We start from the raw sequence: 12,696 nt of genomic DNA, 5'->3' as shown, positions 1-12,696 counted from the left end.
ACCTGAGAGACTCCATAGTGGCATGCTTTCTTCAGGAGGTATTAGGACTTTGTGTTCTGTTGCACACCTAAATTCAACACAGAAACTCGTCTCAACCGTAGTCTGAAAAGGGGCTTAACTATTAACTATTTCTGTTGTTTCAGTACTAGTAAGTAGTTAACAGGTAAAAATCATTGTTACTTCTATTCTTCATAAACATACAAAGTGCAGTTTCCTCCAACAGTAAGTTACTGGAGAAAGTTTTGGAGTGACAAGCCCCAGAACTTATATAGTCATTTAAAGAACTGTCATGGTTTGAAAAGGCCCAAAATCCAATTCTGATTCCTAGCCCCCCTCCCACATCTCAACCCCATGTGAGATGGGTTTTCCAGACAAAAACACGAGACTCAATATGGGGGGAAAGGAATATATTACAAAGACTATACACATAAATAAATACTGTGATACACTGCATACAATCTTAACTCTATATCTATTTCTACCATGACAATAATATTTACAATGGGCCAAATCTCTTCTCCCTCCAAATAAAAGTCCAGGAGAGAAGAAGAAGAAAAGACCCCTTCCAGTCTCTCAGCAGCAGGCTCTCTCTAGGCAGCAGGCTCTCTTCTTCTCTTCCAGGCAGCAGTAGTAGTTGCTGGCTCTCTGCCAGCACACACGAGGGGGTCTCCAAGCCCCTCGGCCCTCCGTCCTCAAAACGGGGGTCTTTCCATGGGCTGCGTAACCCCAGACACGGCCGCTACACCATGGTCATATCACGAAGCATGGGGGTCTTCGTGACGGTCTGGTATCCTCAGGGGAAATCAAGCCCCTTCACAGAGCTCCCATGCTCTGACTCAAAGATGGCTGCCAGCTTCTCTGAAGCTGCAGCAAGGGGGGGGGGGGGAAGCCCAAGGTCACCCCCTCCACACACATTCCTTTGGCCGTCCTGGCTTTAGCTCTCAGGACAGTCTGAGCTTCTTGCTCCTCTCTGTAGTGCATACTGCACTCCAAGATTCTTCCAAGTGAGTCTAATCATCCTCCTCTCTCTCAGAGGAATCTCCAGTGAGTTTGGGGGTTTGGGTTATCCAGTTCTTACCCCGAAACTCTGTTCCTGCTGCTGGCTGAGTCCTCTTTCAGGTGCTGCTTTTCTGCTTTCCTTTCTCCTCAGACATCTCTGTGTCTTCCATGCAGCATACTGGTTTATGTTCCTCTTTCTGGTCCTTATCAGTTGGCTCTTTGCCACTGCTCTTCGGACGCTGCTGTCCCTGCTGCTCCATCACCCACTCGCAGTGGAGAAAACTCCTTCGGCATCTCAGACACAGGTATTTAGTTCAGTTCTGAGTCCCTGCAGCCCCCCAACCGGGGGCTGGGGGGGCAGAGCCCCCTAAGGGCCCCAGCTCCTCGTGGCTCACCGCAACATGGCCACCTCTTCTTCTTACAACAAGTACCACTGCTTCTTTTCCGGTCCAGAGAGATATGTTTATATTTTGCAGGAGCACTGATTGGGTCAAGCCCCAAGGGTCACCACCCCCTGGGGGTTACCACTTTCCTAGTTTCAGGGGGAAAACCTGGCTCAAACCACTACAAGAACTAAATTTTCAAGGTCTATGAAAGTATGGATTTGAAATAGCCATAAAACAGCACTAACTAATTAAACAATTTTTTCCAGCATCTTGCAAAATAAGATGTTGTACAGAGGAGGCAAATTCATCATTTTACACTGATGCAAGTTAGAACAAGCTGTTCTCTTGACTTCAAAAACGTATCTTTGAGATCAGTTTATATTGTATGATACAAGCTCTGAAAGGAGACAGAATTATGGAAGTTCTGTCTGTGTGAGAAAGAAGGGGGCCACGGAGATATCTGTCAAATCAGGAGATCTGACCGTATGAAGCTCAGGCTACTTTTCGATTTGTTTATTGCACAGTTCAAAAGGCAAAATCATATTACTTATATTCATATTAATAGGAGTGATAAATTTAACTGATACTATCCCAAAGATCTGAGGTGCAATTCAAACCTGAGATGTGTAATAAGATGTAAAGTAGATTTCCTCTGGCCTCACTGGGCATGATGTAGCATAAATGAGAATAGAGAGGTCATGAACAAGGTGTACATTAAATTAGTTAAAATACAATCCTCAGTACATACATAGAACAATGTTTTGAAGGTAAAACACCTCTCTTGGATAGCCATACTTCTGCAAATATAATAAATTCAACAAATTATATGAAATGTCTGCTGAGAGTTTTTTCGCAGGAGCAAAATATGAACTGCATTTCATCACAGAATAACCTTAAACAGGTTAACCATTTTCCATGGTAAAATCTATTATTTGAGACTCATTCCATGAGTCCATGTCTAATCTGTTTTTAAAAACATCTATTTTGGATTCCATAGCTTCTTTCTGAGGAACATAGAGCCATACCGTATCTCTGTCGTCTGACAATTTTTCTTCTAACTGAAGACTGCACTGAAGTCTAGAAAATCTGTACTGTTGTTCATAGCTCACTGGAATACTCTTTCGTGCCTTATATTTATCAATGAATGTCCCAAAAGACAAGCAGCTTTCCAAAAGTGCCAAAAAGCAAATCAGTCTAGCACACTCCAGGTTACTATACACATGACAATAGCCTTTATTAGCATAATATGTTATAATACATTATATAGCGAGTCTCTGAGGTTTAGTAATCCCTGTCAGCAACCAGAATAAATGGAAATAGCTTCCAGGAGATGCAGAGCCTATGAAAAGACTTAGTTTTCAAAAACTAGAAGCATTCAAACTCATACCTGCAGCCTCTGAAACAAAATCTCATGAACAATCTTTCATCACAATCATTTGTGGAAGTCAAATGCCTGAAGTGTACTTAAGAGATTAAAGAGAAGTTGAACTGAGCACTAGCAGTTCCATACTTTCCATACTGAAACAAAGGTTTGGTTCATTCTCTCAGGCTTGGCGACAGGAGAAGTTTTTAATTTTGGCTTTTTAATACGCTTAGACACTGAACTTGTTAGCTGAGAATAGCCAGGTTCCACATAAAAGTAAGCACAGCTCCTTGAGGATAATATCTAAGGCACAAGTGAGAGGGTTTTTTACTTACTTTAATGCACAGCTGGATGGAAAAAAACACTAATATTAGATATGTTGCATGTACAACATAATGCTGCATGGGATGAAGGTGCATCACAATTACTGAACTCCTGAAGGCATAACTGCCAGCAGCTCATTCCATGCAGACAGGAAAAAGGCATCTCCTGCTACGCTTTTTGTGCCCTTCCCTTCAGCAATTCCCAATGACCTTTAGCAGGGAGACAGTACTAATCTAGCTGGAGCTTTGATCTACTCTAGTACAGCTGTACTGGTTTTCTTATGGTGCTGTGAGTTATTGACATATTTAGTAAATTTTTTCAAATTTTACTAGCGTAGAACAATTACCAATATCATAATACTTAAGATCAGTTCGAATTATTAAAACACCTTCAGAAATTCTTAGCTTATTGGTGTTGATATAGAGATAACATCACTATAATAAATACTACTGTCTTTTTACAGGCCTGCTTATTCTTGGTAGCATTCCGCTCTCCAGTTTATACCTTCAGTTTTTCCTGTATTTTTAAAGCACTCATCACAGTTCAGTTGAAGTTCTGGTTAAATGATCAAAGGCTTTAACAAAACTATCCCTTAATATCATGCTGCACTCATACCATAAAACAGAAATTCAATCAACTCTGTTGCTAGAACTCCACAAGAAAATTTCTTACTCTCAAAGCATCAACATGCTTCAGCCTCAGCAGCGTTGCCAGGTACAATACTCAACAGCCAACTGCAGTTGCAGCCTGGAGCTGCAGTGCCACTATGCATGCGCGTTGCTGGCTTCTGCAGAAGCTTTCACTGCTTAGGCTTCATCTCTTGATTATATTAAATGAAGGTACAGCTGTAACCCTACCCAAGCCATCTATTTTTAACCTTGCAGACATGCAGAGAAACACAAGGGGGAGAAGAAAACAGTGTTAAATTAAAAGATAGGAAGCATGCTATAGGTAAATCTATTTCTTTAAATTTTTCCTGATCTGAGTTGCAGGAAGTTAGCAGAACGTATCTCTAATTGTCTGTGCCACACTCCCAGTTTTCCTGGACTGCTTGCATTATTTCATCTGTTACCATCTTCTCTGGTCTCGTATCAGGCTTCACCTTTTACCAAGGTAATGCCAAACATCATATAGACCACTCAGAATCACAAAAAAACTGACTTCATCCCATTTTCAATAAATCTCATCTGTAATAAAATCAGCAGATGAAATACCTTCCCTCCTTTACATGTTTAGTGTTACTCTTTTCCTGAAGTAGAGCCTGTTTTTTTTTCCACTACATTTTAAATTTGTCTTTGAAATAGTATGGAAGCTTCCCAAGTTGCAAGCATCTAGAATTTAAATTGCAGAGGGCTTGCATAATGCAAAGCATTAATTTGTTTTTCTGAGGCTGTGTGTCCTGTGAGTAGCTGCTCATAAGAGGACATGGAGGAATCTCTGAACAAAATGAAACCAGTTATCAATTTTGCAACTAAAAGGTGGGAGCATGCTGAGACAGAAATAGAAGGTCCTTATGCTGCTATGCCTCACCTCCTCAAACTGCTTATGCTTGAGCTTAGCAGTCACTGCTGTCTTTTCCTACCAGCTGCTATGTAAGAAGTGCTCTTTGAAGTCATTTATCAGCAGCAACTCTCTGCTGACTGGGGGGGTGGGCGGAGAATACTGTAGCAACAGCTGAGGAGGAATGACCGCATACCACCTAGGTATAAGTCATTACCTCTCACTGGCTAACTGACCTTCCTCCCAGGGGAGCTGGGTGGAGATTAACTCTGTTCTTATTAAGACCAGAAGCAAACCTTAACTTCACAGAGAGCAGGATTGAGGACAATTGCTTTAGTCACTTATTTGCTTGCCTGTCTAACCATGTTCAATACTCTTTCAAACAGCTGTTGAAGAAGGAAAGGCTGCTTTATTTGCCTTTTGCTAGCAGTGGGCAGACTGCTCTTAGCACACATGTATGGAATCTTGCAATACGAGTAACTATATTGCTCAGTAGGACACTAATGGCATTGCGCAGTATGATTAAGTAGTATGAAGGTCTTTGCTTTCATGAAAAGAGCAAATTATAGTTGAAGAGTGGACATCTTTGTATCTTATTTTGTTTATTGGACTTTGAAGAAAGATTTGACAAAATATTCCCTGTACTACTGCTTTACAGGTCATTTGCAGGAAGAGTACAAATCACTGCACTCTGCCTAATGGTGCCTCCAACAATGAAAGAATTCACTCTGTTGTTGTACAGTTACTTTTTAATAACTGAATTCTCAAGCACACGACCTCCTCTGCTCTAGATTGTCCCCTCTGCTTCAATTGTACCCTGTACAAGTAGGTTGGTAGGGAGAGAGCAGCGCTCAGTTCATCTTCTGCTCTTACCTTCCTCCACTTACTGTTCTCTGTATAGATAATGAAGATAGACTGCAAGACAGCATCAGATTAGTCAAGTAAAACATTCAATTTTGAAAAATAAATAGCGGTTCATACCCTAAGAAGTGGAAAAACTGAAGATGAGCCTCTTTGCAGGAAGGTGAAATGTTTTGTTCACCACACAAGTGGTCAGAATCCAAGACCTCCCACAGGCCACTCGGTGACAGGCCTTGGGAAACTAATGCGGTCTGGGTGCTTGTAGGCTAAACAGAAAGGACAATTTCTGGCACATAACCAAAGAATGAGAGTAAAATCCCTGCTGTCTTGGAGATGGTAGGACTTCAAAGACTAGGTTTAAAAGCCATCTGAACATACAGGGGTGTGACAACTGGATAAAAACAGAAGAGCTAGATACTAGGATACTAGGTTGTAGGCTAAATTATAACAGAGTGGTTACAGCGTTTTACAGACTGTGTTGTACAGCCAATGTGTGTATTTTACCTGGTACACTGGTTTGTAACTTGACAAGAGGAGTGCCAGAGCATTTAAGGTCCCAAGTTTTGCACCATTCAGTCAGCTCGCTTCCTTAACATCCACTTTACTACAAGAATAACAGGAAGAAATAATTTTAAAATCAGAAAACCAAATTAAATAACAAAGTAGTTATACTTGAAGGGTTGCCAGGTACCCCTTCTTATGGGGAAAGTCCTGTAAGGGCTATCAGCACTGCTCTTCAGTGAGTGAACTGAAGCCAGACCTGCCAGCCGCCAACAGCCCCCTCAGCTCAGAAGTTCTGCCTCAGTATTGACAAAAAAATTAAACAGTATGTACTACTGCTGTACCATTTGTAATGAGTTTTTCATGGAAGTTTTCTTTTCGTGTGTGGACTAAACAGCACACTCTTAAACGAAAATAATAAGACTTCGTGGATTTGTGGCCTGAGGGCACTGTGTCTGCAGGACTGTGCTAACACCTTTGCCTTGCTATCAGGCATATTGCATATTGAGAGTGCAGGCATCAGCAGCACATCTAAACCCCTAGTCTTAGATTTAGATCAGATTTCTGGGTCTTTCAGGACTTCAAATCTTTAGTTACTAAAACATTTGATAATCTGTTTAGGAATATGAGTGTCTTAACCAGAACAAGTGCTGTAAAAATGAAGTTCCTTACTGTTTTTATAATAGTTAGACCATTCAAGTACAACTATTTGCAGGAATCATAAAAATTCTTTCTATATGCATCAGTCTTGGTATGTGAGGGACATGAAGGGTAGGAATTGCTTCTGAAGTTAACATGTCTCTCTCTTACATATATCTGTATTTGAATGCAAGCTAAATATAAATATACAGTAAGTATATTTATGATTAGTAGAGTAATCTACTCATCAGTAAGTTAGTCCAGGAGGAACAATCTTTTGCTATGCTTCCCTTCTGAAACATAAACATTTCTTAATTTTATTTTTCCTAGCTCTGTTTTGTGATGTTTTGGACGCCAAATGTGTCAGAGAAGATTTTAGTTGACATAATTGGAGTAGACTTCGCTTTTGCAGAGCTGTGTGTCGTTCCTTTGCGCATCTTCTCCTTCTTTCCAGTTCCAGGTAAAAAAAAAAAGAAAAAAAAATTTTGTAACCTCAAAACCAAACCAACAGTGAGGTATGGTTATAGAATCTGTCATGGCTGCACATACAAGTGTGGCTAAATGCATGCCTAGCATAAGTATTGAAGCTGTTTGTATTGAAGGTGGTGGAGACCTAGGCTGTTTACATCAGTAGTCAAGATACAAATCTTGCAGTAAGAGCATCAATCATTTGGCAGATTTCTGACTGTCAAAAGTAAAGCTTGAATTCTTTCTGTTGTAGTTGACCAGGAACAAACATGTGAATGGCAGTAGCGATACATGACAGCCAAGACTGAGATGCTGTTTTGAATAGCACCTAGGACCACCTCCACATTAACATCATCTCCATTAGTCTCCACTTCTGCTGCCAGACCCAGTGGCTTTTTCAGACACAGAGCATAAACAATATATAATAAAAGTTAATACTCTTATCAGAGAGCAAAACAAGCTTGACAGCAATAATTGAAATGTTTCTCCTCAAAAAATTTCTAGCTCTGTAATTGTGTGACATCATGTGTTGTTTTCTGCTTATATGACAAGACAGTTTTTTAATAAAGGTAAGCTACAAATATAAGAATAGGTACATGTAGATATCTTTTTTTGTGCCTGACTGTTACACGATGTACCACAACAGATGGAAAATTTTCCTTGGTGTGACTTCTCTTTAGGGAAGGGGATAGTTTTTTTTTAAATGAAGAAAACAGAATGGACCATTTATTAAATTGATTGTAAGAGAGCAGCTCTTAGGAAGGATTGCTGTCCATAAGTGGCTTTTTTGTTTGTTTCTTTGTTTTCCCCAAATCAGTATATTAAAGCAATTTGGATACAAGATCTACTTCCTTTCTAATAGGGTTTCCCAGTGTGCAAAGTTACCAGCAACAAGTTTCACAGTGGTTATTTCTGATTTGAATTTTCATGCTCTCTGCATGAAAGAGTTGCATATGAGATGACTTTATTTTTTTTTTACTACTCTTGCCTCCTTTTCTCCTCATCTCCTCCCCTTCCCCTGTTTCTGAACAGTGACTGTCAGAGCGCACTTGACTGGTTGGCTGATGACTCTGAAGAAGACATTTGTGTTGGCACCCAGCTCAGTGCTGCGGATTATCGTCCTCATCACTAGTCTCATCGTGCTGCCTTACTTAGGGTAAATCATTATTTTTCACAAAACTGATGGGTTTGTTTTCCTCTTCATTCCTGTTCCCTGTCACTTTATAGCTGAATTTGCATAGCTCAGACTTTTTTCCCCAAGTACTAACCATGATATAAAGGCTAAAGTGTCAATATCTGAAAAAGGAAGCTTTACAAATTTACAAGTGTGACTGCTCTGGGCAGGCACAGTACTTATGTCCCATTTGAAAAAAATACGTAAATATCAGAGGCAAAAATGTATCCTAAGGGGAATTTATGTCCATGTTGTTAAATGCATTGTTAAGAAAACTAATGGAAGAATATCTTGTTTATAAGTTAAATAATCTATTCTACAGCGCTCCGTACAAGACTTTAAATTCTTAGTCCATAATTTGATTCAGCGTGCTTCTAGTACTAAACAGTGTAGCCATTAAGAAACAAACAAGTCCTTTAAAATGCCAGTTATTCTCTTTGCCAATGTATTATGTCTTTGAAGAAAATATTTCTAACAACAGACTGGTTCTATGTGCCAGTGAAAATATAATTACAAATCATGTATTCTAACACTACCATGACTGCTTTCTTTTTATGCCACCTACAGAGTTCATGGAGCCACTCTTGGAGTAGGATCCCTTCTAGCTGGTTTTGTAGGAGAATCCACCATGGTTGCAATAGCAGCCTGTTATGTCTATCGGAAACAGGTAAGAATTTGGCTCTACAGGATCTGGTGAAAGCAGTTGATGAATATATTGGATTTTAGTTCAGATTAGAAGTACACTTTTGAAATGTAACTCCCTGGTGTCCCTACTTACTGAATTTGGTTTGCTTCCCTGTGTGGTCTCAGGAGTGTGCAACTTGGAAATTCTTTGGGTTGAAATAAAACGAAAAGGTGCCCTCCAGCTGCTAGTGAGCATTCAGGCCATGGGACATGCTGGTCTGATGTGATCCTCTTGTTCCTCAAAACACATGTACCATGGATAGCATGTCCTTACCACCACTGTTTTGCACTGTATGTCTACTACTACAGTACAACATAGCATTTTTATGTAGACATGGAAACCACTCATCCAAACTTCTTATTATATTTGTATATATATGTATATAGAATCATAGAATCACAGAATCACAGAATGATAGAATGCTTTGGATTGGAAGGGACCTTAAAGTTCCAACTGGTTCTAACTCCCCTGCCATGGGACGTGTTACGTGGTGTATACATAGAATATATCTCTATGTATACTTCTATTTCATTATAAAAACAGCTCTGCTGAAAATGAACAAAAAGTACAGTTGCTTATGCATTTTTGCCATCTAGAGAAGTAGCTTAGAACAAGATATACTCCTGCAGCAGTTGATAATAACAGCTTATAAATAATTAAACAGGGGAGGTTTTCTCCCTGGCATATTGTTATATTTTTCACACACTACAACCCTGCATGTACAGAGTAGTAGTGATACATGGATTTCAAAGAATATTCCACTAAATTACGTTCAAACACAGGATAAGTATTGTCTGGGTGACTGGGTACATCACGGTGCCTGCATGTTGTGTCCTTCCAGTTACGTATTCAAGGCACTATGTAGGGCACCAGGTCTGACTCTGGGCAGAAACAGCATGGTTGTGTACATCATTGCATAGTACACCTCTGTGGGTGGAAGCAGAAAATGTAATCTATGCAGTGACTGTTTCTTTTTTAATTAGACATCTTATGAAGTGCCAAATGGAGATATCCACCACTTCTGGTTTTGAAAAAAAGTACAGAAGATGGAATATTTAAAAGCCTTATATTGGAACAACATAAAATTGATCTTGATATGTATTAACAGTGCAGGCCATGGCAACAGATCACAAAATGTGCAAGGTTCATGAGACAGTAGAAGAATCATGATCTCTGTCATGATTAGTCTGTCATGTTTTTCTTGAAAACCAAAGAGTAAAACCTGTAGACTCTGAAAAGGCCTGTTCTTGGCCTGTGGTTTCACAAAATTGGACTAATGTCCTCATTGCTTGTTTGTTACAGTCATAGTTCATAGAGTGTTTCTGGCCAGGTGCTTCATTTTTTGCAGTGGTGAGTGCTACTGCTACCGTAGTAGTAATAACTGTGCCAACCTAATTTATTCTTTATTCAGTGTGGCAGTGGCAGAGCCACTATGCACCAAGTTGCAGTAGCTCTATGCACCAAGTTGCTTTCACCTACAGTTTGAGAGCTGCAAATCAAGTGTTTTGTAGACACCTCTGAAATTTTGAAACTCTGATATGCCCAGCTCAGCTGAATCAATAATACCTGTGGGGGGGATATTTTGTCAGCTGTCCAATTGTTTTCTGTAAAACTAGTCAGCCTGCTGAGAAATGGGTAATAAGGAACAGATGCTTCAACTTGTTTTGTAGGGGGTTGAACACTTCTTAGCTTTGCTAATCCAGGACATCCTGGATGAATCATAGGACTCTTGAATGACCTCCTGCTCCTGCTAGCCAAAAATACTCTAATATTGCTTGGCCTTGGTTGGGTGGGGGATCACAGTGGACTCGCAGTACCAAGAAAAGCCAGAATGTTCGCATCTTGTAAAATGCCTGAAGTTTGACATTTGAGAAATTAGGTTGCCACCTCTGTTTCATTCCCTAGAGCAGCTTTTGTTCTCCCATATTTTGTTGGTTTGGGTTTTTTTTTGTTTGTTTGTTTGTTTTTTTTAAATAAAAAGACTGTGATGTAAAAGATTCCAGATGCTCTCTTCCCTCCAGTCATGGCTGAAGCCTGTCTTGGATGTTGCTTAGCATAAGAAATGCTTCTATGATTAGATTTATGTTAGAAAGAAGAAAGCTGAGCCCCAGAAAGGTTATGAAAATCTTCTAAGTTAATCCAAGTTATTAGTGACAAGCCACAAATATGACACAAATATTTTAGTTTTTACGAAAATACTCTAAACAAACCAGGTTCCCACCTCACTACTCCCAGGTGGAGGAAGTTCATTGGAGTGTGTTCACGCACAACTTACTGATAGGTGTCTGAATGCCTGTTTCAATCTAGAAAAAGAAGAGGAATGAGAATGAGACAGCTGTAGAAGGTGAAGACTCTGCAATGACCGACATGCCTCACACGGAGGAAATGACAGACATCGTGGAAATGAGAGAAGAGAATGAATAATAAATGGGATGCAATTGTTCTCTGCAGGGACGATTGGAGTGACACTTCAGCATCTTGTCGTCTCTCATACTTTTTTGTTTGTTCATTTTTATTTTTGTAATAAAGAGGCCTTGATTTAAAAGGTTTCAGATAAATTCTCTAGCATACTGAGTATGCTCTCACTGATGAGGGACCTAAAAAGAGGTCTTTGCTTCTTTTTTTTTTTTCCAATTGAATTTGTTTTCTCACTCCATGCAAACATAAAAGATACAATTGCATCACTGTAGAGTCTTCCTTACTTATGCATCTACCTTCTCTGGACAATCTGCATTTGTCAGCCAAAGCCCTGCTCTCTGTGCACGTGTGTGTGTGCGTGTGTGTGGGCATGCACTTGCACGCTCACACGTGCACACTGGCACGTGCCACTGGCTCAATGCTACTGCCATAATCCTTGTCCCTCCCCTCTTTCCTTTTCCTTCCTTTTCTTCATGAGAAATGTAAAGGAAAAGAAGTTGGAATACAGAGCTTTATTTTACTTGCTTGAAAATGACTTTGCTACATAAACTAATACTATGGTGAACTATATCTTTTTGTTTGGCCTCGTCACTAGAGCTTATACTGCACAGGGTAAAAGTCAGGGAGGAACATGTAAGTCTCTACATACAAAGTCGAGAAAAACAGGTTCCTCTCTCATATTAAAAGTGTGTGGATGTATATATACACACACAGGTACATAAACAGAGACGTACATACATATATATTTATATATGTATGTATGTGTATGATAAATAAAATACACACAGGACAAGAACTCTATTTAGCTTTCATTCCAGCAGAAAGATAGTAATCTTTTGAAAAATGTAAACATTTAATTCAGAATTTTCTTGAATCATTAAGCCCCACCTTACATATAATTTTCTTTAGGCAAAAAAAACATGCACTATCCTCTTCTGAAGAGGGTGATGGCAACTGATAAACTATAACTGTATTTAAATTAAACAAAAATAAATATTGATAAGCTTTACCAAAGTTCTTGTCCACTGATCTAACTTTATTTTTTAAAGGTTGATTTGCTCTATATACTTATTTCTGGTGCCTCTATATTAAAAAAAAAACAAACATAACATATGCAGGATACCATGGTATATCACGTTACTACACATAGCTCAATGAAATTTTTTATATAGAGATACACATAATCATATGTGTCTATATGTATATATACTTATATACACATGGCACACACACTCATATGTATGTTTTGCTATAATATATTTACCTATGCAGTAGGTCAAAATCCGTATGGTGAATCTCAAGTACTGGTGTTCCTCCAAGTTGATAATTAGGGACTTTGTTTATATGTTTGCTCTCAAGGCAAGCATTATGTGGGAGC

General features: G+C 39.4%; 1 protein-coding gene across 1 annotated transcript in view; it reads left to right on the top strand.

The window, feature by feature from the left end:
- ANKH (ANKH inorganic pyrophosphate transport regulator) overlaps positions 1-12,327 on the top strand; it is a 98,831-nt gene extending 86,504 nt beyond the window's left edge. The window contains exons 9-12 of the mRNA XM_027681697.1: positions 6,904-7,033; positions 8,074-8,197; positions 8,783-8,882; positions 11,208-12,327. Of these exons, the coding sequence (XP_027537498.1) occupies positions 6,904-7,033; positions 8,074-8,197; positions 8,783-8,882; positions 11,208-11,324 (471 nt within the window). The 3' untranslated portion in view covers positions 11,325-12,327. The remainder of the gene's footprint in view (positions 1-6,903; positions 7,034-8,073; positions 8,198-8,782; positions 8,883-11,207) is intronic.
- Positions 12,328-12,696: the final 369 nt, after the last annotated feature.

This window comes from Neopelma chrysocephalum, unplaced genomic scaffold (genome assembly GCF_003984885.1).
Source record: "Neopelma chrysocephalum unplaced genomic scaffold, ASM398488v2 Primary Assembly neopelma1_22b, whole genome shotgun sequence".
NCBI classification, from domain to species: domain Eukaryota; kingdom Metazoa; phylum Chordata; class Aves; order Passeriformes; family Pipridae; genus Neopelma; species Neopelma chrysocephalum.
The sequence above is the reverse complement of the archived record's forward strand: the minus strand, read 5'-3'. Positions and strand labels throughout refer to the sequence as shown.